Genomic DNA, 27,327 nt, shown 5'->3' with positions numbered 1-27,327 from the left:
TTAAGGCAGGGCTGCAATGATGTTGAAATGTGTTTTGGGGGATAAAGTTCATTTTCTAGGCAAATATTGACTTTGCAAGTAATAGCTGATGACTCTTTATAACATTCTGGAGAAGATGCAAATTGCCATTAGAACAACTGAAGCAGTAGACTTTGTAACATTGAATATTTGTATCATTCTCAAAACTTTTGGCCATGACTGTACTTTGCAGTTGATTCTAGTAGTTCCTGCCACCACCTCACTAGTGAATTGTCCAGATTGCAGTGGCTCCTGGCAGGGCCTCCCTCCAGCAACTCCATTGTAGCCCGGTCACTAGTGAGGTGACTAGATTGCTGGAGGGAGGCCCTGCCAGGAGCCGCTCCATTCTAGACGCAACCGTTCATAGACTTGGCTTTAAAAATTGCGCATGCGTGCTGTCCGGTTTGCGCAACTGCGGGAACGTGCAAATTACCACGATCCTAAACTCGCACACTAGTCTGCGATTCCCGTCAATCCACCGGCTACACAACGATGCGTTCCGTGAAATAAATATTCGCTCTTAGACTCGCCTCCATTTCATAGTCCGTGACGCTTCGGGCACATTGACCTTAACAAAGATGGCGGCCGAGTACTATGCACCGTCTTCCGGCTTAGCCTGCGTGCTCGGGCTCTGGTGACAGGCGTGCGCGCTGATTGGTTGCTTCAAGGCGTTGTGGATTTTGAAAACTTGGCGGTTGCAGCGGAGAGATCCGGCTGCACGTATCGGGCAGAGGACTGAGCTGAGGCCGAGGAGACTGCAGCGGGCGCGGGAATCAGCTCCAGCACAAAGCCGGCAACGCAAGCGGGAAGGCGCGGGTGACAGCACGGGCGCTCCCCGGGTATGTGCTATACATGTGGGCGGTGTGTGCTGGCTCATCACTGGGCATCTCCGGGGTGTCTGACCGTTATGTCAAGTCTGTTGTGCAGTCTATTGCTCCCTGGTATCAGCTTGGGCTAGTGATTTCTAGTGCAGGGCAATCTAATTCCTGCTTTATGTGCATGTGCAGGTCTGTTCTCTCTACACTAATGTGCAGTCCTTGTACTGAGAAGCTGTATATATATATACTGTATATAGCTGCATGCATGCATACATACAATCTGACCTCCCCACCAACAAAGTGAGACTACACGTATATACTCTGCTGTCCATAGTAACCAATCGCACACATTTGGGTTGTTCCCATCTATCCCGAGGGTCCGCTTGGCACTGATTGGTCATAAATTGCTGGATAAAAGAATGGACTGAACCCCGTTATATAGTCAGTGGGTTCCCTTTGGCTAGGTTTGTGCCTACTATAGTCTTGCTGTTTGTATTTCTGGATCTCTGATGGACCGCGAATCTTGTTGTGTGACATCTGTACTAATGCCAGCGAGGGGTTGTCCACTAATTCACCAAAAGCTTGATCAGTGCCTGGTGAGGTGCAAAAAGATTGGCCTTGTTCAGGTCATTCAGGGTTGTCTGACAATCTTTGCACTTGTAGCAGCAGTCACAGCAAAAATTACAACGTAGCCCCAGCCAGAGGCCTGGTTCACATCTGTATTCTGTTCGGGGCATCTACTTGGGGGAACAATGAACGCATTAAAAAGCGGTTAAGAAACCACATCAACCCCATAGACTACAATGGGGTCTGTGTGGTGTCCTCATGCTTTCAGTACTTTTCTCTCCGCATGATTCGTGCAGACAATAGTCTATGGGGTCTGTGTGATTTCTTAGCTAACCACTTTTAGACTCCCCGAATGGAACACCGAAAGCAGATGTCACCCGGGCCTTATAGAACTTGTGAAAAGCAAAAACCGGTTGCAATGGCCAACACAGTTTCCTTCCTTGACTTGGGATACTTGATGACTTTGGTCATGCAGCGTGAAGTTTGCAAAGCTCACAATGCTGCAAGTCATGCTTGAGTGGTGACATTGAAAAACTGCTGCAGGGCGCTGTCACTGAATACAATATTGCAGACTGCAGATGTTTTTGCTAACTGTAGTCTCATATTTATTTTTTATTTTGGACACACTCATGGGGGTAACGATTGGGAGTTTCTAAGAACGTGCAGGCTTATGCACAGTCAGTGTACCAGCTGTGTACTGACCCGTTCATTTCCATGGTCCCATATACACAACCATGTATTTTCACAGTCTGGTGTACAGGGCCATGAGCAAAACTCAGGGCGCTTCCTATACTTGTCTGTTTCGCAGACTGTGCTCGCTGTCCCCAATGAATGTGCCTCTCGGTCGCCATCGTGTGCATATCTCCTTAACTAGACAGTCAGCGCGACGTGATAGTACAGAGTTGAGTGGGAAAGGGTTAAATATTAAATAAAGTTACGTTTCTGGGAAAACCTCTTTAAAAGTATTTATCCTGTATCCATAGAATAGAGTATAAATGCCCAGCCGGTGGTCCGATGGTTGAGATCCCCATCAATCCTGACGATGGAGGTTTTCTCAATGTTGCGACTTCATCTGTCCACCAAGCCAAGTATTTGGGAGACCTGGAAATAGCAGGGTGCATGACTTCACTTATCTCCAGCCCTTCCGTTGCAGCGGATGAGAGCGCTGTCCATTGCCTGGCTGTGGTCAAGCTGAATGAATAACATGGAGAAAACATGAGGGAAAACAACCCCCATTCTCAGAATTGGTAGGGGTCTTAGCAGTCATACATTCCCCGGCATAACCCCTTTAAGACTGTCCATCAGTTTAAGTTTGTTGGTGGCCCTAATGTTAGGATGGTGCAGCAATACCGTCCCCTCCAAAACTCCATTGTCTATCGCATGATCCTGAGTAATCTGCCTAAAGTAACCAATGAGGATATTTTCCGAATTCTTTATTCAGAATTAAAATGTATTTTCCCTCCTTTTCAGGCTTGTTTGGTTACAACATGGGAAAGGATGAGGGTATCCCAGTGAGAGTAGCTTTAAGATGTCGTCCCTTGGTACCGAAGGAGATCAATGAAGGCTGTAAGACGTGTCTTACTTTTGTTCCCGGGGAGCCTCAGGTGGGTGAATGACACAATGTCTGTTCTTTCCGGGTTCTGCTTTTACGTACTGACGTAATTTCTAATTTACAGGTGGTTGTTGGCAATGAAAAATCGTTCACGTATGATTTTGTGTTCGATCCGTCGGCTGAGCAGGAGGAGGTATATACCTCAGCTGTATCTCCTCTGATTCAAGGCCTATTTAAAGGTAAGTCCTGGAACATGATGTACCAAAGTAAAGTTAAAGGGGTTTTCTAGTTTTTAGCAAGTACCACTTGTCCAAAGGATAAATAACTGGTACGTCGCAGGGGGCGGGGTTAAAACTCTGAAACCACCAATGATCCCCAGAGCAGAGATCAAGACGTCTCCTTGCCTTTCTTCATGGAAATCCAGTGGCTACAAACAAACTTCTCCTTTTGGATATTGGACTATTTGTCTGTATGGCGTCTGATGTGTTTTTCTTTCAGGATACAATGCAACAGTTCTTGCTTATGGACAGACTGGATCTGGAAAGACCTTTTCGATGGGAGGCGCTTACACCCATGACCAAGAGAACGAACCGACCGTGGGAGTCATCCCAAGAGTTGTAAAGGCGCTGTTTCAAGAAATTGAACAACGGGCAGACTGGGAATTTCTTCTTAAAGTTTCTTACTTGGAGGTAACTAACCTGTCGTCGTTATGTGCAAACATTGTAAAATGAGTCCTTGGAGATACGATCGCCCCTCTTATAAAGTAATGACATCACTAGGATGTGACCACATTTTATGATCCTGCTCTGAGACTCACAGCAATCTTAAGAATGAAGGACCAGAGGATAAACTAAAGTCTGTGCTTTGCTAATTTATCTGACTTTTATGGTGACCCTGCTGTGCGGGGAGCTGCAGCCGGCCCCATTAACAATGAAGGTGACCGGTCTTATTTGACAAAGGGGATGGACCAGGATGCAACTTAAGTTTTTATACTAGGGTGTTTGAGACTTAACTTGAAGGGGGAGGGGGGGTTCTGCGCAATTTCTCCTGATAGCCAGCAGTCTTATCCCATCCATATCTTCTTAACAACAATTACATTTCCCTTTCCTACTTTGTGGGTCCAGACAATGGCGACTTGTTCACCAAATGTCTGTGCGTACACTAAGAAAAATGTTTAAAAAAAAATGACCCATAAATGTCTTTTTCTTTTCAAGATCTATAATGAGGAAATTCTTGACTTATTATATTCTCCTCGAGATAAAGCCTCTCCAATTAGCATCCGTGAAGACCCTAAGGAAGGCATTAAGGTACGTCATGTCCCCGGGCGTTGCATTTGTACAATGGTTGTGGGTTTAATCGAATGGCGCAGCTAAGGGGTCTTACTCTCCTCAGATCTGTGGATTGACTGAGCGTGATGTGAAGACTGATGTGGATACAATAACTTGCTTGGAGCAGGGGAACAGCTCTCGCACTGTGGCCTCTACAGCTATGAATTCTCAGTCTTCTCGATCACATGCCATCTTCACCATCTCCATAGAACAGAAGAAAAAAGGAGACAAGTAAGGCAATGATTACAGCCTAGCTGACAAGGTGCTAGCAGTGTCCCTCGCAATGTCGCCATGTTTGTCTTAATGACTTGTGTGGACATGTGAATATTTGTAATCTACTCTCTCTATCACATCACTGTATAAGTAATGCTACCTCCGATGCCGCCCCCTGCTACCTCCGATGCCACCGCCTGCTACCTCTGATGCCGCCCCTACTACCTCGTGTCACCCCCTCTACCTCATAGATTGTAAGCTCTTGCGAGCAGGGCCCTCAGTCCCATTCTTTGAATTGACTATTACTCTGTACTGTATCTATCTTGTCTGTACTTGAACCCTACAAATTGTGCAGTGCTGTGCAATATGTTGGTGCTATATAAAGCTATTATTAATTTTTATTATAATTGTTTTGTAGAAACAGCAGTTTTCGTTCAAAACTACACCTTGTCGATCTTGCTGGGTCAGAGAGGCAAAAGAAGACAAAAGCCGAAGGTGATCGTCTGAAAGAAGGTAAATGTATTTCTGGTTAGTAGAAAGTTATGTGGAGGGGATTGCAAATAATTACTCCTAGGTGACAAAAGTTGAACTTGCTCTAACGCCACCCTTTGGAAGGTATCTCTCTATAGTACAATGCATGGCTTTCCTGAAACCTAATACCATACACTGGGAATAAAGTGAAGTACAGACTGGGTGAGGGGTCCTAAACATGGGTCAGGAAGGGCACTATGTCTCATATAAGAGATGTTTCCTTAAAGAGGCTGCTTTGCAGCATACATACGTGCCCTAAGGGTTAAGGTCTCTTCTTCCTTTTGGAAGAGACATTTCTCCCTTGGATTTATTCCCTGAATGTTAAAAGGATTCAGGGGACAACCAGGCATTGGTCCAGATACCAAAAGGTGTTTTTTCCACCAAGGAGGACTTTTTGTTTTTTTTTGTTTTTTTTCTTTCCCACACTTTCACAGGACTTGGTTTAAAAAGTTCCCATACATTGCAAAGCAGCGTCTTTAAGGCAGCGTCTCCATGATAAGATATAGTGCCCCTTCTGACCCATGCTGGGAGAAGAAATGCAGGAACTTTATGTGTAAGAGTTAGGGTAGCCCCGGGAATCTTTGCTTGTAGTGCAGCAAACACTGGCAATTCGTTATATAGGAAGGTGCAAGTGCCGGACTGTTAGTTTCTATGGATATGTCATCAATATGAAATTGTTGTGGTCTGACACCGGGGATCCCCACAGGTCAGTTGCTTGACTAGGCCTGAATACCAAAGACCTTGCCGTACATTTTCTACGGGCCATGCTTTGTGTCGCAGCTCAGACTGCTGTATAGCAGAGGCTGTTCTCACATGAGCTTCATGCAGCTGATCTGTGTTTTAGGGAGACCCCTACCTGTCAGATAATGATAACCTCACTCCCAGAAAACCGCATGTTTTCATATACTATAGTACTGGATCAACTACCATTCTGTCTTCTACAGAAACGCTGTATTCATCACCTGTGAGCCATCTTGTTGATGAAATAACAATATGTATATACATTCTCCTTCTGCATGAATATTTACAAATAAGGTTGGGTTCATATCTGTATCTCATTGTTTGGAGACTGTCGTAGTGACTGTCAATTCACCGTACCAAAAAATGCTGCAAGTCTGAGCGTTTCAGTTTAAAAGAATGGACCCCTGGCGGATCCCATTATAATCAATGCAATCCTCCGAGCACAGTTCTTCTGGTCCTCCGACAGACCAGAACAGATGCAGCATTTGTGAACCTAACCTAATATCTAATTATACTGGTGGTTCTTTGCTAATTTCTAGGTGGGTTGGGTTTTGATTCTCCATGAATATTTTCATTTCTTTTACCTTTGTCAGACACATCTCTATAGGATTAGGTTTTCCTTTTTGCATTGGTTGTGGCAACTGTACCCAGTAACTTATATATATCTCTTCCAGTATATGTAACACTCTAACACATATCTTGTGGACTTCTGCATTTGTAGGTATCAGCATTAACCGTGGCTTGCTGTGTCTGGGCAATGTTATCAGTGCATTGGGAGATGATTCCAAGAAGGGAGGCTTTGTGCCATACAGAGATTCCAAGTTAACCCGTCTTCTACAAGGTAAGTCTTTGCAGATTTCTTTATTGCAGATTTCACTTGAAAGATCTTTCATATATAGGCTACAGCTTTGTTACTGTCAGCTGGAAGATTTTGGTATAGAAAAAACCTAACTAGGTAATGCCATCCTGGCAATTACTGAAATCAGAGAACCAGAGGGCACAAAAGGATGTAGGACAAACACACATTGGAACGGATACAGTGCCTAAGGGTCTGCATTAAAATGTTTTTCTTGGTTAGTGTGTGTCTATATGGAATATTAAAATTTTGATGTATGTTCTTCCAGATTCCCTTGGTGGAAACTCTCATACTCTCATGATCGCGTGCGTCAGCCCTGCAGACTCTAACATGGAGGAGACCCTAAATACTCTTAGATATGCTGACAGAGCCAGGAAAATTAAGAATAAACCTATAGTCAACACAGATCCGCAGGCGGCAGAGCTGCAAAAACTTAAACAGCAGGTATTTATATCTGTATAAGAAAAATAAGTGCTAGGCCACCTCCTTGTATTCTCAGAATATCACAACGTGGATTTGATTCTGATCTGAACAGGTGCAAGATCTGCAGGTTTTACTGCTTCAGGCCCATGGAGGAACGCTACCTGTCTTGACCAGGTAAGATTTCTGTAGCACTTGGTAATAGAAAAATACATGAAATTCTACAAGTTGGGGTCTTGGTGACCCATTATTGAATGAAATGCGTACTACTTGATTTCTTGAACGCGTTTGGGAGTTTACATAAGTTACAGTTTGCCTAGGTTCATCCTTCCCTTAATCTACTGTTGTTGGCCACCGTACTTAAAGCATTGTATCTGCATGTAACTCTGAAAGAACATTCCTTAATGTTCTAAGTATGAAGCCGCCCTGACATTGCAAAGCTGCAGAATAGAGGGGACAGCTGTCAGACATATTGACTCCCCATAGAGAAGGTAGAGATGGTTTTAATGCCCCTGTTTAAAGGGATTCTACCATTAAAATCTTTTTTTTTTTTTTTTTTTTTTTTTTTTTTCCTTGATCACATCTAGGAATAGCATTAAGAGAGGCTATTCTTCTCCTACCTTTAGATGTCTTCTCCGCTCCGCCTTTCGGTAGAAATCCCGGTTTTCGTCAGTATGCAAATAAGTTCTCTTTCAGCACTGGGGGCGTCGCCAATGCTGCGAGTGAACTCTCCAGCGCCGCTTCCATCTTCTTTAGGAACGGTCTCTCTGTGCGTCTTCTTCTGAAACTGGTTTCAAAGTTCTAGGCCTCGGGCAGAGCCAAATGCGCATGCCCATGGCCACTCACACAGTGGCCATTTTCTTGTGGCCTGTGGGCATGCGCAGTTGGCTCTGTCCTGTTTGCGTTGGCTTACCACTATAGCCAATGACAGGTTTTGATGGTAACTGCTTCACAAGCGACATGTTACTGCTGCTGTTTCTGCCACTTACTCCATTTCATGTCTCTGACACTTAGCATGGAGCCGTCTGAAAATTTACAGTCTCTCATGATGAAGACGAAGACCTTGGAGGAAGAAAATCACAAACTGAGTCGAGAGCTGAGCGAGGCAGCCGAGCAGACTACGCAAATTCTTGAGAGAATTATTTTGGTAGGTTGAATCGTCTTCTCTCCTGTATAAAGCTTATTGTGTACTTTGTGTTCTTGCTTTAAATTTGGGGAGGGGGTTCAGGCCAAATATTAAAGAAGCTCCCCGGGAAAACCCTCTTCCTTCCTTCACCCCTCACCAGAATGCCTGTCACCCTCCAGACTTCTTCCATGTATACCGCCCTGTGATCTCCTCCATTATAGTTGTGTGATATGAGATGTCTTCTATCCCCAGTAGTTAGTGATGGTGGATTGTGTACCCCGTGGGCGGCCGGTTTGGCACAATCCTTGCTGTTACCCATACACAGAGGTCTGTTACCTGAGATGGTGACACTTGAGTGAGAACATAACGCTATCTTATTGTCACTCTGAGATCACATGACTCAAATGGGGAGAAAAATTTAGAAGGGAATAACTAAGGTGTGAGGCCTCTTTAACCCCTTACTGACATCCACCATAATAACACGTTAGATGTTGGGTCTTTAAATATGGCTCCTTTCTGAAGCAGAGTGGCCGCCGCGTCTCCACTGTATTACACACAGAGTATTGTGGACATTGTTTCATTATATATCCCCAGGAGCCTACCAAATTGACTCCCTGTGGGCCCCATATTTTTGCCGTTGCAAGACATCTCCCACGTGGCAAGATCATGGGAACTGTCCTGTTCCTATGTCTGCCAGGAGCCTTCTATAGAATTACAACTGAGGCTTGTCTCAATAGATTATGTAACAAATCTTTTTCCACCGTAGACTGAACAGGAGAACGAGAAACTGAACACAAAGATGGAAGAGCTGAAGCAGCACGCAGCGTGAGTGTTACCGTCATCCTAGTGTTTTATGAGCTGGAATCCATTTACTTACCTGTACTAACTGAATGAATCTAATCACAGCTGTAAGGTGGATCTACAGAAGATAGTCGAGACCCTGGAAGACCAAGAGCTGAAGGAAAATGTAGAGGTTATACGCAGCTTACAGCAGGTCATTGTCCATCTTCAGGTACGTTGGTGCAATGTTTTGACTCTCTCCATTTAAAATCATCAAAAATGCGACTTTCATGTTATGGGCCTTGTGGCTGAAGGTGATAACTATTCGCCTTGCATTTACCTGTCCCTCTAAACTGAGTAACAGTACAAAATGGAAGAGAACATTGCTCTATATACTATACAGAGGATGATTTGGTTTTTATACAATTTATTATGTAAATGTCTTGGTGACACCAATCGTTTAAACCTCTGGTCCGTATCGTGTTTGTTACGGTTTCCTTTACGACCTAGTTCTAAGCCCAGGAAATGATATTTTGGGCTTCGATATATTATTGAAATGGAGATGTAATTGTTCCAGCTTCCAATCTGAATAATGTAACGGCTCCACCTTTAATGAAACAATTTTTGTTTGCATACATGAGCTCTTGTTTTTTCCTTCCTTGAGCTGTCAATTGTTTAGTGAGTGGTCCTGTGGAGCGGCGTGTCTGTGACTTGTCTATCTTCAATCCTTCCTATTATCAGGATGAAAGTTCAGGAATTGCCGCATCTATTGAAGCTTTGGTTGATGAGGTCACAAATTCTCCGCCGGATGAAGAGGTAAAACTTAATAGAAAGACTTTTAGATATTTAATAGAATGATTATAAGAGGTAATAATAATACCTAAATAATATATTAATAAATATATATAATATAAATATTATATTAATATAATAAAATAACGTTAAAAAAATTATATTTATATATATATATATAATATGTTTATAGATGGATATATAATTAGATATAATATTTTCTAAGCAAACTTTTTTTTTTTCTTTTTTCTATTTTTCAGAAAATTGACAATGGAGAAAAGCGTTCTTCTGATGGATTTACCACTCACCATGCCCTTAGGCAGGCTCAGCTTTCCAAAGAACTGATAGAGTTGAATAAAGCCCTGGTTCTAAAGGAAGCTTTGGCAAAGAAGATGGCGCAGAATGACAGTCAGCTGGAACCTATGCAGGGTGAATACCTGGTAAGTGTAAGCTCTTGAGTTTGGATGGTGTTATCCCATCCACCTGGACAACGCTACAGGGCGTGCAGGTTAGTATAGTCTGTTTTGCTAAAGCGCAGTGACCCTGTACAATTGGATGTCCATGGACACAGATATTGCTGGCCTAAAATATCCAGCACTGCCAGATTATTTATGGCAGTCAAAGTCTGCCATCAAATGTTCACATTGTCGTCTCTTCCAATTTACGCTAGGTTTACACCTGCACCTGGGTTTTCGTTCTTTGGGTCTGCTGGGGAACCCAAAGAACGGAAACCTAATCCGCTTAAAAAGCCTTTACTGGGTTCCCGCCTGAAGTCCTGCTGGAGGACTTTGCTCTTCTCATTTTTCGGGCAGGTTCAGGTGAAGCAGGCGTAGCTGTGATCCTACCATGAATCCGTTTTGGATGATGAAGGTCTATGTATGGCCAGTTTTGGGCTATGGTCATGTCTTGCGTCAAGATATGTTACGATACTGGATCGTGAGCGATGAAGGAAAAAGAAAACTGAATATGTGAGATTTACTTATTTAATACTTCATTTTGATTTGTTTGCAGAATAACATAAAGGCCTTGGAAACAGAAGTGGGTGCTCTACAGAAGGAGAAGGAAGAGCTGGTCCTTGCTCTTCATTCTGCAAAGAAGGACACGAATCAAGCCAAGTAAGTAGATGTGCAAATCTCCAGAGAAGCCATTGTATATATGCTGAAGGCACCCCATGTGTTGGGGTACCCCATAGCGCCAAAGCAGGCACGTGTGTTGATTTTGAGCAGTTCCCTGTTAGCGGGTGTTCTAGTCAGCCATTCAATGTCCAATATGTTGTGTAAGAGGGGTCTAAAGCGACAGCGAATCTAAGTGGGAACAAAGATGTGATGAACTGCTTAATGTAAAATCTTCACAGGCTGAGTGAAAGACGCCGGAAAAGGTTGCAAGAACTTGAGGGTCAGATGGCTGATTTGAAGAAAAAACTGAATGAGCAATCCAAGCTACTGAAGTTAAGAGAGTCCACCGAAAAAACAGTTTCCAAACTCAACTCCGAAATTAAAGTGAGTCGTGTCGATGAGCGATGTGTTTATAGACTGTACAGACGTCTCTATGGTTGTTCTCATTGGGCAAATTAGAGGGGGTAGTCGCACCACGTGTGTAGCATCGTTCCCCAAGTAGTGACACATCTCCAACAGAGATCAGAGTTTGAGGGGAACAATACATGAAGGGCAGAAGGGACCGGAGTTTGTACTTTATCTCTGGATGTCTACATAATATGGAGAACTTATGGTATGACTGGAAGGCCAAGAGCCACGTATCTGGTGAAAAGGAGTCTCCCAGTTATCCACGAAGGATGGCAAATATTCCGTTCTAAAGTCACGGGACAGGTTATAGCTAATGGAGATGGGGTGACAGGGCATAGAGGAGGCTGTGCAGAGATGTTAGAATGGTGTTAAGCCTCTATGCAGTTTCTGAGTTTTGTTGATAGTGGCATAAAAATAATGCAGTTGCAGAAATTGCCAGTAAGAGGCCGCGGTACGTTTTTCTGGGGTCACCACGTCAGTATAGGAAAAAAGGGACAACCTTTCCAGTACATGTGAAAACTTAATAGGGGATCACTCTGGGCCCCTGGAGAGGAAAGATGGGTGTAGAGCAGCTGGGAAGTTGGGGGTTGCCCGAGACAGATGTCAGCAGTCCGTCATTAGTCACGTGACTGCACAATGCATGCGGTGCGACCCCGTGACCTGACGAGCAGCCTATTACCTGGGGACTGGTTCCCTTTAATGATACTGTATAGAAATCTGTTATCTAAAGTAACTATGGCTATTGTAACGTGGCCATGTGTTTCTGTAGGCAATGAAAATGCAGCGAGTACAACTCATGAGGCAGATGAAGGAAGATGCTGAAAAGTTCCGTTCTTTTAAACAACAGAAAACGAAGGAAGTGATCCAGCTTAAGGAGAAGGTCAGTTTTGCGGACATAAAGGTATAATGGGAGTCCTGGGTTTCCATTACTTGTTCTGAGTGCTTATTTCTCTTTTAGGATCGTAAGCGACAATATGAGCTACTGAAACTGGAAAGAGACTTCCAGAAACAAGCCAATGTACTGCGCAGGAAAACGGAAGAAGTAAGCGTTATGGCATTAACGTCTTATACTAATAACTTCTGTACCGGATTGAGATTTGGTATATACAGTATAATATAATATGACTTTTTATTTTTAGGCTGCAACTGCAAACAAGAGGCTGAAAGAAGCTTTACAGAGACAAAAGGAAGCCATAGATCGGCGTAAAGATGCTCAGAACAGAGGCATGGAGGGAGCTTCAGCGAGAGTCAAGGTACGTGAACCCATTAAATGGACCCCAATGTTCTTGACTGTAGTCTTGCAGCACATGGTTCTTAAGAAATCCATACAGGAGTGTAGTGGAGACTAGTAGGAGTAGTAGTTTTCTGGTTCTGCTACAGAATGAAATCTCCGTGCGATAATGGAATCTATTTATCTGTTACAGAGTTGGCTGGCCAATGAGGTCGAAGTTCTTGTGAGTACCGAGGAAGCCCAGAGACACCTTAATGATCTCCTAGAAGATAGAAAGATTCTAGCCCAAGATATAGCACAGCTTAAGCAGAAAAAGGATGCCGGAGAGCGTATCCCTGCCAAAATCCGTGTAAGTACAATCTGCAAATTCTCAAGTTTGTATCCAAACAAATCTTTACATGACTGATACGTGATCGGACTATAGCTTGGGTTTGTCTTTATCTAAGCTTATAATCCGTTACGATGTGTGGATTCGTGTTTAGTATGTGCGGTTCTGAGAACTAAAGACTGCAGAGATTTCCTCCACTTACATGGAGGGAGCAAATTAAATTTTTTTTTTTTTTTTGTACCTTCTGAACAAATAAGTAAACCTGTTTCTTTGTTTTATTTGCTAAGAGACGGACATACACGGTGGCAGAGCTCGAGAACATGGAAGAGGAAGCGTCAGTCACCAAGCAGATTGACAGCTTAGAGACAGAAATGGAACTCAGGTATTTTTGGGTTTTTTGCTGGTGTAATATAGTTGATTTTTTAAGAGTGTTCCGTTAAATTGTGTGGCCATGTTGCTTTTCTTACAGGAGTGCTCAGATAGCTGATCTACAGCAAAAGTTGTTAGATGCCGACAGCGAGGAAGAGAGAGTGAAGCAAAGATGGGAAACGATCACAAACATCATGGAAGCCAAGTGTGCACTGAAATACATGATGGGAGAGGTGTGTTTAGTGTCTCAGTAATGTACTTAAGAGTATTTCAGTAATATGAACTTTCCATATATCCAATGGATAGGGAGTAACGTGCTGATCGGCGGGTGGTCTGACCAATCAGAACCAAACAGATCACAAGAATTAGAGTATTTTACACCCCAGTGTGAATGGAGTGTCTGGTCTGGCCTGTCCTAATAATGACTCCAGCAGTCTAATAGGTTAATCTTGGGGCCCCTGTCCCTTCTGGCCAAGCAACTCTGCCAACTTTGATCTTTCCTGCTTGTATTGTGGATGGGAGTGAGCAGCTGATACACCTAAGGTGTTGGTTTTCTCCTAAAAACAAAAGGAACATGTTGAAAATAAATAGTCTGATCCTTTTGTATCCAAATTTGCAGTTTAGAAGACTTGGGGCCCGTTCACTCGGGCACAGAGGGGGTGGATTATGGCGCGGAATCCACATCCTAATCCGCCCCCTCACAATGGTGGTCTATGGAGACCGCTAGGCTGCTTTTTTCCACTAGCAGCGTGTTGCCGCTAACGGAAAAAAGAAGCGACATGACCTACCTTGAGGGCGGAAGTCAATAGAATAGAATGGGAGGCAGAAACCGCGACGAGGTTTTTTGCAGTCCATTCACTGTCTGGGAGTTGAAAACCACCTGGCGTTTTCTGAAGAGGTTTTTACAAAAAAAAAAAAAACTCAAAAAAAAAGCCACAAGGTCCAAAAACCGCTTCCTAATTATGAAGCGTTTTTTTCTTTCCGGATCAAATTACGCCACTTGTAATTCACGTGTGAACTTAGCCTTACATGGAGTGTCTATTGGCCAGCTTTGTCACTACAGCTAGTGAGTAGTCGGCTACAGACTTCGGTTTGTAGAGAAAACAAAGGTGGATGGATAGAATATACTATATATTGATCTGTCGTAAAACATGTTTATGAGCTTTGTTTTAATGGCTTCACGTTAATGACGTCTTCATCTCCCTCTCGACGTTTTTAGTTGGTCTCTGCCAAAGTTCAGATTAGTAAGCTTGAAAGCAGTCACAAACAGAACAAGGCGCACGCTGCCGACTTACAGAAGATCATATTTGAAGAGCGAAATCAAATGGCAGAAATGGAGACGGAGCATCAAAGCCAACTGGTAGAGCTCGAGCAGCAGCACCAGGAGAAGGTACATATTATCTATGGGGACTGTGAAAATAAAGCAGAGACAGGGCACAGAATTTACACATCATTCGGATCTCAACAGGAGATGTTTTGTAGGCATAACCCCTTTAAACTCAGACACTTAGGGGGCCATCTTTACATATGAGCTTCAGCAGGGATGTTGCCACGCATGCTTCATAGCAAGATCTGCAAGTGTTTTTAATGCCCTTTTCTATTGCAAACTGTCCTATAGGGAAGGCTATTAAACAAAATGATAGCAAAAGACCATACCTAGTACTTGCTGTGTTTTGAAGCGATGCCACTGACCCATAAACCCGACTACATTTTTGCGGGGTCATGTCGGCCTGACAATCTTATAATTCTTGCCAGATAAACGGTTGTAAAATTATATCTGTGATCGCTAGCGCCGGTGTAGGTTTTAGCTATAGTATGTGTCAGATCTTTTGTCATAAACTAGAATAAATGTAACATCTGGACAAGCACATAGACACAGTAAAACCTAGTGACTTTAAATTTTGAGTGTGACTATCTTGATTTCTGTTTCTCAGATACTTTACCTCCTGAGCCAGTTACAGCAGAAACAACCGATAGCCCCCGACGTGGAAGAACCTGCCGAGGATAAAGTGACGGAGAGGGAGAAACAGCTGCTGGAAAGACTGAAGTTCCAGGTAATCCACACTATTGTGTCAAGCGTATAGTGGCGGGTAATATCCGAAACGCTACAAGCACGGATGTGCTATATTCAGTAACCTTTTCCCTACCAGGGTGGCGTTTCAGTAGACCGGGATTTGTAGGATCGTTTCTACTGATGCCAATATTCTGAGATTTAGAGGGGTTGCTAAATTCCAAATCTGTATCTAAATGTTATTCACCATTGTAATCTTGTAATAATAATAATTATCCTTCAAATGAATGTCTGCTTGACGTGTTAAAAACAATTGTTTTCCTAAGGATGAAGAAATTGAAAAAATGAAGGAACTGTGTGAGAAAAACCAACAACTCCTCCAAGAAAATGATTTATACAAACAAGTGAGTGCGAATACGGGAGATTTGTACCTAGAATATAAATGTACGTCTATAAGACTTGCTGATACATTTGTGGTAACTCTTCCTTGTATGTTTCTTTTAAGAAATTGATGCTACTTCAAGCCGCAAGTGGAAAGAAAATTTACAATGCGTCTGAGATGCGCACCATTAACTCGCCAGATTCTCCTTTTGATTTTATTCCCCCAAAGGTAAATCCGTTTTTTTGTTTCCCCTTTGCCGCTCCTCAATTGTCAGTATATAGTTGTATACAAAGTCTTTCATCTTTCAGCCTAAAAATCTACGTCGAACAACCGCAAAATCTGCCGCTGTTATCTTGGAAGATTTGTTATCGGAATCTGAAGAGTCTGAAGATGACTTAAATGACAAAAACTGGATCCCTGATCAAAATGTCAAACCATCTAAGAAAGCTGCAAGTGGGGTGAGTGGAAAAGGAGTAGACCAGGCTATAGTTGTAATGGTGACGTCGCCATACTATACTGCGCACTTACATTTGAACGCTTTTGGGGAGGGGGGTTTCATATCTGATTATATAATGCAGTGTTTTTCGTATTCCCTTTTATATTAGCCCTTAAAGGGGTTGGCCACTTTCAGACCAATATTGACAAACAAATGTACAATAGAAAGATATACAATTTTCCAATATACTTTCTGTATCAATTCCTCACTGTTTTCTAGATCTCTGCTTGCTGTCATTCATTCTGTCACTTCTAGAGGATAAAACTCTGACCATGGTCATGTGATGAGCACACAGGTGCACAGCTGATTACCCGGCAGATGTCTGTTTCCTGGGCTGTGACTCTAACGAGCGGCACCTGTGTCCTCATCACATGACCATGGACCGTAAATCACATGACCATGGTCAGTTTTATTCTCTAGAAGTAACAGAATGAATGACGGCAAGCAGAGATCTATAAACCGTAAGGAACTGATACAAAAAGTATATTGGAAAATGGTATATCTTTTTATTGTACATTTGTTTGTCAATATTGATCTGAAAGTGGCCAACCCCTTTAAAGAGGACCTTTCACCAGATTGGGCACAGGCAGTTCTATATACTGCTGAATTCAGTGCACTGTCGGCTTTCCCGATCTGTGCCCTGGGTAAAGCGCTATCGGTCCCGGTACCGTAGCGCTTTACAGTCAGAAGGGCGTTTCTGACTTTTAGCCAGGGACGCCCTTCTGCCTCGCGGCGCCTATTGCGCTGTGTTGTGTGAGCGGGGAGGAACGCCCCCTCCCTCTGCTCACATATCTCATCCATAGACGAGCATTATCAAGAGAGGGAGGGGGGGAGTTCCTCCCCACTCCACAGTACAGCGCGATAGGCACTGCTGGGCAGAAGGGTGTCCCTGGCTAAGTGTCAGAAACGCCCTTCTGACTGTAAAGCGCTACGGTACCGGGACCGATAACGCTTTACCCAGGGCACAGATCGGGAAAGCCGACAGTGCACTGAATTCAGCAGTATATAGAACTGCCTGTGCCCAATCTGGTGAAAGGTCCTCTTTAAATACTATCATAATATGTCTATGGTAGTGGTGTATGATAGACACCATGATAGTACGTAAGGGTTAAGGCTTTGTCTTCTGCTGTGAAGACAATTGGTATTACTGCTAAGCTTCTGTGCTCCTCTCTCCTGCTGTTATAGTGTTCTTGCAAAGGGCGTTGTGGAAATAAAATGTGCCGCTGTAGGAAAATTAAGCAGAACTGCTCAGAGGATTGCGTCTGTGACCCAACTAAATGCCGCAACAGGGATAGCTTCTTGGTAAGTGTAACCATTTTGTAGCCAAAACTGAATGCAAGTTTGTAGCCTTGCAATTCTACACTTTCACCCACATCTATCTATCTATCCATCCATCCATCTTTGTTTTTTTAGTGGTTTAGCCCATTAGCTTTAGATTCATTTTATCCCTACAAGATAATTAGGCGGTTTTCTCCCCCTTTTAATCCACATCTCGCCTCTTCATGCAGTATTTATAATACTTTCCCAACAGGATGATGCCAATGGTGATGATCAATCCCGGGAGTCTGAGAACTCCATGAAGATTGACTACCCCGGTGATGTAACAGCTGGAAGCTCATTTTTCACACCCCCTTGCATTACACCCACCAAAAAGGTATGGACAACTGTATTTTACAAAACAAAAATAGCAAACCGTGTGATAGCTTGATTTTACAATTTTAAACATGCAGAAAAAAATTGGTGTGCATTAAACCATGAAGGTGTTTTGTGGTGGTTCTTTGTTTTTGTGCGGGAAAGGCATATTGATGGACTATCCTTGGAATAGGCCAGTCCGTATCAGAGTAATATGGCTCTGCACATCAATCTGCTTGTACAAGTGCCTCTTTAGTATCTACTCCTAGTGCTTACAGTCGTGGTGGTGCAGCGTATTACAACTTCACACTGCTCAACTGGATGAAAAAAGCTGCAATATAGGCAGCCTTGCAGCGCTGGAGTCCTGGGTTCGAATCCTGCCTTGGGCAACCTCTGCAAGGAGTTTGTATGTTCTCCCCGTGTTTGTGTGGGTTTTGTCCCATGTTCCAAAGACATACCGATCGGGAAGAGGAAAAAAAAGCTGCAATACTCTGCTCCACCAATTAGATACAGCGAGGATACTATAGATCAGGGGTAGGGAACGTACGGCTCTCCAGCTGTTGCAAAACTACAACTCCCAGCATGCATACTTGCTTTGCTGTTTTGGGAACTCCCATGGAAGTGAATGGAGCATGTTGGGAGTTGTAGTTTCACAACAGCTGGAGAGCCAAATGTTCCCTACCCCTGGTATAGATAGATTGGCATGGGAGCCAGTTACACCCAGATAGTCTATGGATAGGCCATCAGTATTGTCCCAGAAGACACCCCCCCCCCCCAATACCCTGATTTAATACCCTGTGGAATAATTGGAGCAATGGTAACAGCTGATCTGCTTCCACAGGTTCTGCGAGAAATAAGTGACATAGGTCAGGTGCTCTCCATGAAGCTGCAGCGCAAACCAAGCATTGTCCCTGGAGCTCCACTGACTGCAGAGGCTCAAGAAAATCAAACCTCTATACTGAAGAAAAAGAAGAAAGCACTTTGCAATAGTAACAGCAGCTTCTTCTCGGGATGTTCACCGATCACAGAGGACGAGTGAAGCCGGCGGTCGTCTATACCATCCCTCATCGTACAACCGTCCCTACAGTTCTAGTCTAGCTCTGCATAGGACAAATGCAATAGCGTCTAGTGAACTGTGGACTGTTTTAGTATTAGGTAATTTTATGGCTAAGTGATTAAACTCTTGGGGAATAGGACTTTGTAAATATTTGTATGTATTTGTTCGTCTGGAAGAACGTGGATGTCGTATACGTGTCATGTAGACAGGCGTTTTAAATGGTAAAGATTCCCGCGATTGGTCTGCAATTTCCATTCCATACAGGGGGTATAAAAAGGGTTTTTATGCTAAGACTTTTATCATGGGTCACAAAGACTTGTGATCAGTGTGGTCCCACCACATATTCAGAAGGTATATGCTGTGGAGTGGTGGCCAAAATAAATGGGAGATACAGAATAAGCCACAACAAGGGGTCTCCTTGTCAAAGCTGAGCGACTATAGGTGTAATGGACGTCTTCACTGAGGAAACCTCTTCATTTTAGCATTATTGGGTCCAGACAGACCCTGATATAATGGACATACTATAAAAGCTTAGTAAAGGAAAACCATTTTAAGTTAAAGGGGTTGTCCCATTACCTATGCTGCAGATAGGTGATAAGTATCTGATAGTTGGGGTCCTACCAATGCAACGCCATTAACAGGATGCTGGGTCCTGTGGAGATCTTTGGCGGGCCTTGTCCGTACCATATACTTTGAATAGAGCAGCCTTGACCATCCCTGTATTGAAGTGGGACATGGGGTCGCCTTAGTCTTGTGATCAATGGGGGGTCCTAGTTGGTTGCTTCTGTGATACATTGTAACAGCCTGACAGTCGATAGATCTTTAGTGACACCGGATCCTTAACCCATTCTACTGTGATGTAGCTACAAACTCTTTACCTCTGAATATTGTGCCCTTTAAGACCCCTAATTATTTTTATGCAAAATTTGTTTCTAATTTGTCCTAACATTTGTAGTTATTACTAATAAAATAAAATGCTCAAAATGTTTAATTCCTACCATGATTTTCATTAGTTTATTTTAGAAATCCTGTTTACAAGGCGCAAGCTGGTAACCGATGACTTACTATTTAATAAATCCTATTTAAGTATTCTTCTTGTTCATCTCTATTAATACAAGCTTGAAGGCTGAGTTTAGAGCTATTGACAACCCGGTTTTTGGGATCTGATTCTATAACTGGTAAGTTTTCGTTTTTGACTCTTGTTCCTCTTGCCATTGGGTGACCCAGCACCCGGCCACCCTGCGCCTTACAAGAGGATGTGGATTGTAAAATCATTGGTTTAATATCAATACTATGTGATTTCCTTACATTATACAGTCCAATGCAGGGGAAAAAATATTTCCACAACCAGCCAAAGAGGTGGAAGAAGAAGGCTTGAACCTTTTGTGATACTTTGATGTGTTTGGGGTGCACTAGAAGAGGGTTGTGGGGTTGATAGGCCAAACTTCCATAGTCCAACTCCTTCATAAATGGATGACATTGTCAGACAGAAACAGCAAAGCTCCTCTAACTTGCTGAAAAGTCAATGAAAGTTAATATGTAACAACTGTTCATCCAATTAAAGGGATTGTCCGGGATAACTTTAACTCTCTACACTAGTCTAGACAGAGTAGAGGCTGAATTTGTAGGTGGGTGTTTTGTTTTTTGTTTTTTTTGTTGTTTAGGTCTATTGAGGCCATAAAATCCTCCAAATGAAGCCTATCTATGAAGCATCTGATGGAGTCCATATTATTATTAGTATTATTATTGTTTTTTTAAACTTGTCCAGGTAAGTGAAATCAATATGAGATACCTCTAGTTGTTCGGTTTTGGAAGTGGAAAGATGATGCAATAGATGTCCTTGCCCCTCTGAGCTTAGGGTATGTCTTTTAGGGTGGGTTCACACTAACATTAGACAACTGTTCTGATGGAGGTTTTTGTTGTTTTTTGGGTTTTTTTTTTTTTTTAAATGACATCATAACAGACACTATTAGACACTAACTGATGTCCCCTAAGATGAATTCTTCCAACGGCCGGAGGAGGGCTGGATAGCTGGATGACAAAAATATGTTTTGAGGAACTGACCTAAAGGGGTTGTCCAGGATAAACTGAAAATTAACTCCTAAATTAGACTCTTCCCCCCCACCCCCACCCCCAATCTCACCTGGCTCTCAATTTACTTCAATTTAAAAAAAATCTATAATTACCAATTTTCCTACAACGGTCACGTGACCAGGGATACCTTCTAATACTCCGGTGACTTTCTGGTTCACCATTTCTGAAACTGAATGTCACCAGTGTGCTCCCCTTAACCCCCCAACACACACGCTCCCCTATTCCCATCAAAACTTACCAAGCCTTCCTGTGTTTGGGGAATGGCATCTTCCTGTCTTCTAGCAGTGGGCGGAATAGGTTAACCTGGGAGATGGGCTGGGAAGTAATCGGTGGGATCACTAGTCTTAGTGAGACTGGGAGGGGCTAGGCTAGTGAGATAGGGGAGGTTTGTAACAGAGTGAGGGAGGGGCCTGAGTGAGAGAACTAGTGTAGCAGCTACACAGGAAGCTGCACCCATGTAAACAAATGCAGAGAATACAGCAGCAACCAGATACACCCAGAAATCACTCCAAACACTGCTAAAGCTATATGGGTGTACTTATTACCCTTTAACTAGCACTAACAGACATTAGAAAAAAAAAATAATTTGCCTGTAAACCCCCTTTAATTCTAGAGAATAATCTCTGGTGACACAGGAGAAGACCCCGGTGTCTGATCTAGTTAAAGCCCAAATACTGGAGAATTGTAGAAGTCTGGCACCTTTCATCATAGGAGGAGTCACTGGTTGACGATCTTGAGTAATATCTTCTCTGTCGGGCAGATTCTCTGAAATTTGGTCTAATCTTAGGAGAGGTTCTTCTGAATGGATGAAAATTTCTCTTACAAGGCTTCTTGATCTCTGGAAAGGAAATTCCCTTATCCTGTGCTATGGATTCAAGGATGGGTGGAAGTTTTGGTCCAAACAGGCCTTCTAGCGGGAACGGTAAGGAACAAAAGTTGTTTTTAGAGGCCTCATCCCCTGACCACTGCTTCAGGCTAGGTTCACATTTGCGCTGGGCTCTCCGCTGTTCGGATCCATATGGGAGACCTGAATGACGGAGAGCCGGCCTACTAAACCAGTGATAACCCACAGACCCCACAAACCCAATAGACTATAATGGAGTCTGTCAGGTTTCCACTGTTTTTATACTGAAACCGGTGGAGAGAAAAGCCCCCATGTAGGAGGTCATTTTAAGAGTGTCCAGAAGGAAGTCACAGAGAGGCAGTGATCAGAAAACACTGTCCAGCAAGACGGACTGCCTCCGCCCAAGAGTGATGACCTGGACCATGAAAAAGCGAAAGGTAGGTTTGGACGCAAATGACCACCATCACCAATGTTGGAGGCGGACACCTTACCGATATAAGGTGGGTGCGCCAAATCCCAGCACACACGGGAGTGTAGGAGCCGCCAGAGTAAAGTGAAATTATTATAGTGGCAGTAGAGGAAGAAACTCATCTATTTGTTGTCTCGGGGGAGTTCTATAAGTACGGCAAACTCCTCATTGATTGTCTTTAATTTCTAATTAACTCTGTGTACTCTTCTGTTGTAGTAGGCCGGGAAGCGAAACGTAGCCCATATATTTGTTCTGCCAAGGATGAAAAGGAAACCCTCTTCTATAGAAGCCGCATTGGAAATTGCTAAGGTATCCAGTCTTGGTGGAGAGCAGCAAGGAGATGAATGTTTCTCCTGACCAAGGTTGGTGTCGATTATTTGTGGGGTAGAGCTTGGAGATTAAAAGAAACCGAACATCAATGAGGATAACGGATGTGGTTTTATTCCCATCAGTTATTACAACATTTGCAGTTTCATTTGCACAGAATACAACCATAGCTGTTATTATAATAAGCGGAGGCCTGGGGGAGGTAAACATTAAAAAAACAGGATTACTCCAGATAGCTCCCTGTTCTCTTCAGCACTTCTACTTGTTGTCATGGACTGTTGAGGCCTCAGCGGTCACATAACATTGCAATCTATCAGTTTACGCGTTACCATGCCAAGTGACGTAACAGGTCTCATCGGTCCCTGACCTCAGAAGGGCCAAGTATGACAGGGAAGGTGAGTGAGGACAAGTCCCCAAGTTAAGGAAACGTCAAGATCTAAATTAATCAGGCATTGTAGAATGATACTGTTGTAGGACTTTAATGGGGATTTCTAATCCGATGCGGAAGGGGGGCTGGTGGACTGACATCGGTGGTCCATTATAAGTGTGGGGTGCCACTAATTGGGAACACACAGTGCCCCCATTACTAGCCAGTGTCATTGACCCTGCTACTCCATTTGACCACCTGGGAAGTTTAAATTCATAGAAAACATTTTTCTATTTTTTTCTTGTCCAAAATACTCTGTAAATAAGGAAATGTTCAGCTCGGACTTTCATCTGATTGCAGCCCCCCTTTACTAAAATTGGTTGAGTACCCCTGGTATAGTACATTACAGCTACGCCCTTCTACAATCATCACTATTTTATCTGTTCCCATACAAATGGATCTCTGCACAGACTGCTTATGTGATTTTTGCCCCATTAGAGGGGATTTGATGCAGGATTTGGAATTTGGCCCTGCCCAATAAAGTAAAAATCCAGTGGCACTCTTCTCCAAATCCCGCTTCAAATTTCGTTTAAAATTTAGCATCAAAATCCACATTTTTTTTTTTTTTTTTTTTGAGCAAAAAAAATCTCCATAGATTCCCTCACTGCTGGCACGGCCAATCACTGGTTGACGAAGATAACCACAGCCAAATGGGTTAGGTATGCTGACCATCTGTGTCGTGTAGTTTTTTTTTTTGTTTTTTTGTTAATTTCACTGCTTTGTTTTACACAAAAAAAAAAAAACACTATAATGACACTCCATTGCTCTCAGTTGTGTGTTGTTTCCTGGTCCCAGGAAAGCTCTGTACACCATGTGACCACTGAAACGAGCCAGTGAGCTCAACAGTCACTGGAGAGGGACCGGTGATTTCACTCCTACATCACCGGTCCTTCTCCAGCAACCAATGAGGCCGCTGATCGGTCACATTGAGAGACAGTTGGATCATCTATGTGTGTGTGGTCTCCCAAGTCAGCAGAAACCTCACAGGCAAGAAAAGCTGCCAAAATTGTGCTACCACTTTGGAGCAGAGCGAGCCAAGAGCATTTCCAGCACCAGCAAACATCATAGGAGGGAGTAATGTGTCAAAGAAGGGGAGGATTCAGCCCATGTCATTCTGATTTACACAGCCTACATGATTGTCGAGCAAAGGAGCATGCAGACTACCACCAAGTTGTCTCAGCATGGGGGGTACATGGAGAGGAAAGCCATGCTGGGGATCAAGAATTAGAGGTGTCCCAATAATGATGGGGCTATTTTAAATTGGGAAAGGTAGGAAGCCACCTATAGTTACGTGTTTAGACTGCCATGACTTTCACCGTCCAAAAACTGCTTTATTAATTCTGTTCTGGGCCTGGTTCTGTGAAGGGTCATTCCCCCTACGCCCAACAGCAGCACAACTGAGCATTGTGCTGCTGTTTGTGCTAAGGGAAAACAGATTATCATTCATAATCTTTCTTTCCTGCTCAAATAAATATGTCAATGATCATATTACAAAGTAGCAAACACCCATTTGTAGGATGATAACATAAAAGATGCTGGACTGTTGGCAGCATATTACCCTATGTATACAGCGTGTTGTGCTGCCGATCATTCCAAACTACGGGGATGAACAATTTATTTCTCCACATGTAGTAGCAAAGATTTCTGTCCTTACATGGAACAAAGGAGTGAGCGATGACAGAAGGCATGTCTGTCTGCAGGACTGTAAAGGGGCTTTAAGATTTAAAATCACTTGCTTGAAAAAAAAACTTTCGCAAAAGTGCAAAGAACTGATTTGTCACTGCATCGTATTATCCGCTTTATTGGATTTCTTTTCCTGCAATGCTTCCCTGACACATGGGATGACACTGCCAAGTGTACAGACGATTAGTTACAGGCCGGGATTGCTGCAAATGGATATTTTTAATTTGCTATCAGATGTTGATATATGCTAGTATACAAATGTGTGTGTGTGTGTATATATGTGTATGTATATATATATATATATATATATGTGCGTGCAGATACACCAACTCCGCTTATGGGAACATGACAATCTTATGTTAATAATATGTTTCTGCATTCGCGTCACTGCCTGCCTACAGGGCGTGGGTAATCTTTCGTGTGTAAGCATGTTCTTGCTGATCACTTGACACTTGCTTAAATGGATAATAACAAAATCTGCAAAACGTGTTTTACTTCAGTTTCATTTTTTTTTTTGATGACACACCTTTATAACACTGAACAAATGCAAAGTAGTCTCATTGCTCCTGTCGATGAAAATCAATTTGGCCAAATCAGATTTGGAAAATCTAGTGTAGATCATTTAGTAGACCCAATAGGCCGGAGGAGAAGCAGAATGTGTAACATATTTATCAAGGGAATCTTGTTCTACAATCAATGTGCATGCTAGTGGATATTGGGTTAAGGGTTAAGTCCCTGTCCAGACTGGCAGTAGCAGTGTTAACTGGGTTCAGTGCAGTTTGTTGCATTGTTTGTCATTTGGTGTGAATGACTTGTGTCCTTTGCTTGTGTCACTTTACAGACATATCATGTAGGTGTGTGCTAGTGTTTTCTTATAAGCTGTATTGGACCAAAGTTGGGTATGTGAGTTGCACCGCAGGAGATTTTGCTCACATTTGGTGAGCTGATCCATTGCCACGCTTAGAGGGGATTCGGCCAGTTTGAAAGGATGACTGCTTGCAGGAATGGAGGACAACTTGGGATATTGCGAGCCTGGAAGCTTGTTGCAGCCAAAAAGACGCCAATTGGTTGCAGCACACCTTAGGGCACTGGTGAGTAATGTGTACTCAATGTGTATACAACATCTAACTCATAAAGTAGACTTCCATGAGGAGTGGAGCGTCCTTGTGATCCTTCATCCTTTGGAGTGATTCGTGGCACCAGACTTAGGATTAGGAACTCCTAGCATCATCATGTGGCTTGCAGAAGTATTCATAACCTTTGAACTTTTTCACATTTTGTCACCTTTTATTGAGATTTTAAGTGATAGACCAACACAAGGTATCAGATAGGAAAATGCTACATGGTTATCAAAATTTTAATCAAATAAAAACATGAAAAGTGTAACGTGCAAAAGTCTTCAGCCTCCTGTACTGTTATACCCCTAAATAAAATCTAGTGTAGTGCACATTGTTGTCTCCAATGAATTAATTAATCACTTAATTAGTTAAGAATCCAAAGTTACTTAATTAGATAATATAGTCCAGCTTTGTGTAATTTAGTCTCCGTATAAATACCCCCGTTCTGTGGTTTGTTGAACACTAGTGAACAAACAGCACCATGAAGACCAAGGAACTCGCCAGACAGGTCAGAAATAAAATTGTGGAGAGGTTTAAAGCAGGGTTAGGATATAAACCATATCCCAAGCTTTGAGCATCCCAAGCAGCACTATGCAATCCCCCAGTTTAGTTTTTTGGAAATGTATGCTGTATTTTTGCCGGTAAGATGTTTAGCCGTCATAGGCTATTTGATTTTTTTTTTGTCTTTTTTTTTAATGCCATAGGGTTCCTTGCCACAGACGTCCTCCAGAACCCAGCATGCTAAATTAAACATGCGATGCATCGTAGTGGGAGTCTCTTGTTTCCACACCAAGCAGAAAGCTACGGTAATTATCTTCTATGTAGAAGATAACATAATGTCAGACACAATCCCGTTTGTGTGAAAGCTTTTCAATGTGCAGATATTTCTAATATTCCTATTTTATATTACAGTAAATTGCAGATGTAAAACCTTTCTCATACGCAGAGGGAGTGGTGTGTAGGTGTGTGAACTATAGCAATTATTCTGTGCACGTACTGTACTTAGAATTGAGCAACATATGTAAAATGCTTGGTATTATGCTTTACCTGCTACTAGATTAAACATGTATCAATCTAATAGTCACACTAACTTAAGGACAAAAGCACAGCCGTTCACGTATATGTGCCAGGAATAGAAATAAGATCAAAGTGCAAAGGAAAACCTACTCCTAGCACAGACCGATCAGCCATCTCTTGTAGTATACTATCAAGATAACACCTTATTCATACGTCAGGGATTGTGTGCCAAAACCAGGAGCCAGTCAAAAACCCAGGACAGGAGCAAATCTTTCCATGATACCTTATTGTTGCTGAGCTACACTTTTTCCATAGCGCCACCATTTACCTCCCAAATTCCAAAGGACAGAAAGAGGGACAGAATGTGCGGCCTGCAGAGCACGCCACGGAAAATTTAGCTCTACCCACTCCTACCTTGACTCCACCCCTTTCCATCCATTTCACTTTGTGCCCCCGCACAGTATAATGCTCCTACACTAATATTCTATGCCCCCGCATTATAAGGTTCCCCTCCAATTGCCCCAAATTATAAAGTCCCTCTCCAGGTGTACCCCCAGTTTAATGTCACCCTCCAGTT

General features: G+C 42.9%; 1 protein-coding gene across 1 annotated transcript; it reads left to right on the top strand.

Annotated features, from left to right (window-relative positions):
• The first annotated feature begins 749 nt into the window (after nucleotides 1–749).
• KIF4A (kinesin family member 4A) lies at nucleotides 750–19,152 on the top strand. The gene is made up of 31 exons (XM_075260232.1): nucleotides 750–857; nucleotides 2,874–3,007; nucleotides 3,080–3,194; nucleotides 3,454–3,644; nucleotides 4,170–4,262; nucleotides 4,348–4,514; nucleotides 4,915–5,009; nucleotides 6,490–6,609; nucleotides 6,893–7,068; nucleotides 7,160–7,221; nucleotides 8,059–8,191; nucleotides 8,937–8,995; nucleotides 9,077–9,182; nucleotides 9,692–9,766; nucleotides 10,003–10,182; nucleotides 10,754–10,857; nucleotides 11,097–11,241; nucleotides 12,035–12,145; nucleotides 12,224–12,307; nucleotides 12,405–12,518; nucleotides 12,690–12,845; nucleotides 13,112–13,206; nucleotides 13,294–13,426; nucleotides 14,413–14,583; nucleotides 15,128–15,247; nucleotides 15,531–15,608; nucleotides 15,710–15,814; nucleotides 15,895–16,044; nucleotides 17,268–17,384; nucleotides 17,614–17,736; nucleotides 18,556–19,152. The coding sequence occupies exons 2-31, from the start codon at nucleotides 2,891–2,893 to the stop codon at nucleotides 18,751–18,753; spliced, it is 3,693 nt and encodes a 1,230-aa protein (XP_075116333.1). The 5' UTR covers nucleotides 750–857; nucleotides 2,874–2,890; the 3' UTR covers nucleotides 18,754–19,152.
• The last annotated feature ends 8,175 nt before the right edge of the window (nucleotides 19,153–27,327 follow it).

Source organism: Leptodactylus fuscus, chromosome 11, assembly GCF_031893055.1.
Source record: "Leptodactylus fuscus isolate aLepFus1 chromosome 11, aLepFus1.hap2, whole genome shotgun sequence".
In the NCBI taxonomy this organism is placed as follows: Eukaryota; Metazoa; Chordata; class Amphibia; order Anura; family Leptodactylidae; genus Leptodactylus; species Leptodactylus fuscus.
The sequence above is the reverse complement of the archived record's forward strand: the minus strand, read 5'-3'. Positions and strand labels throughout refer to the sequence as shown.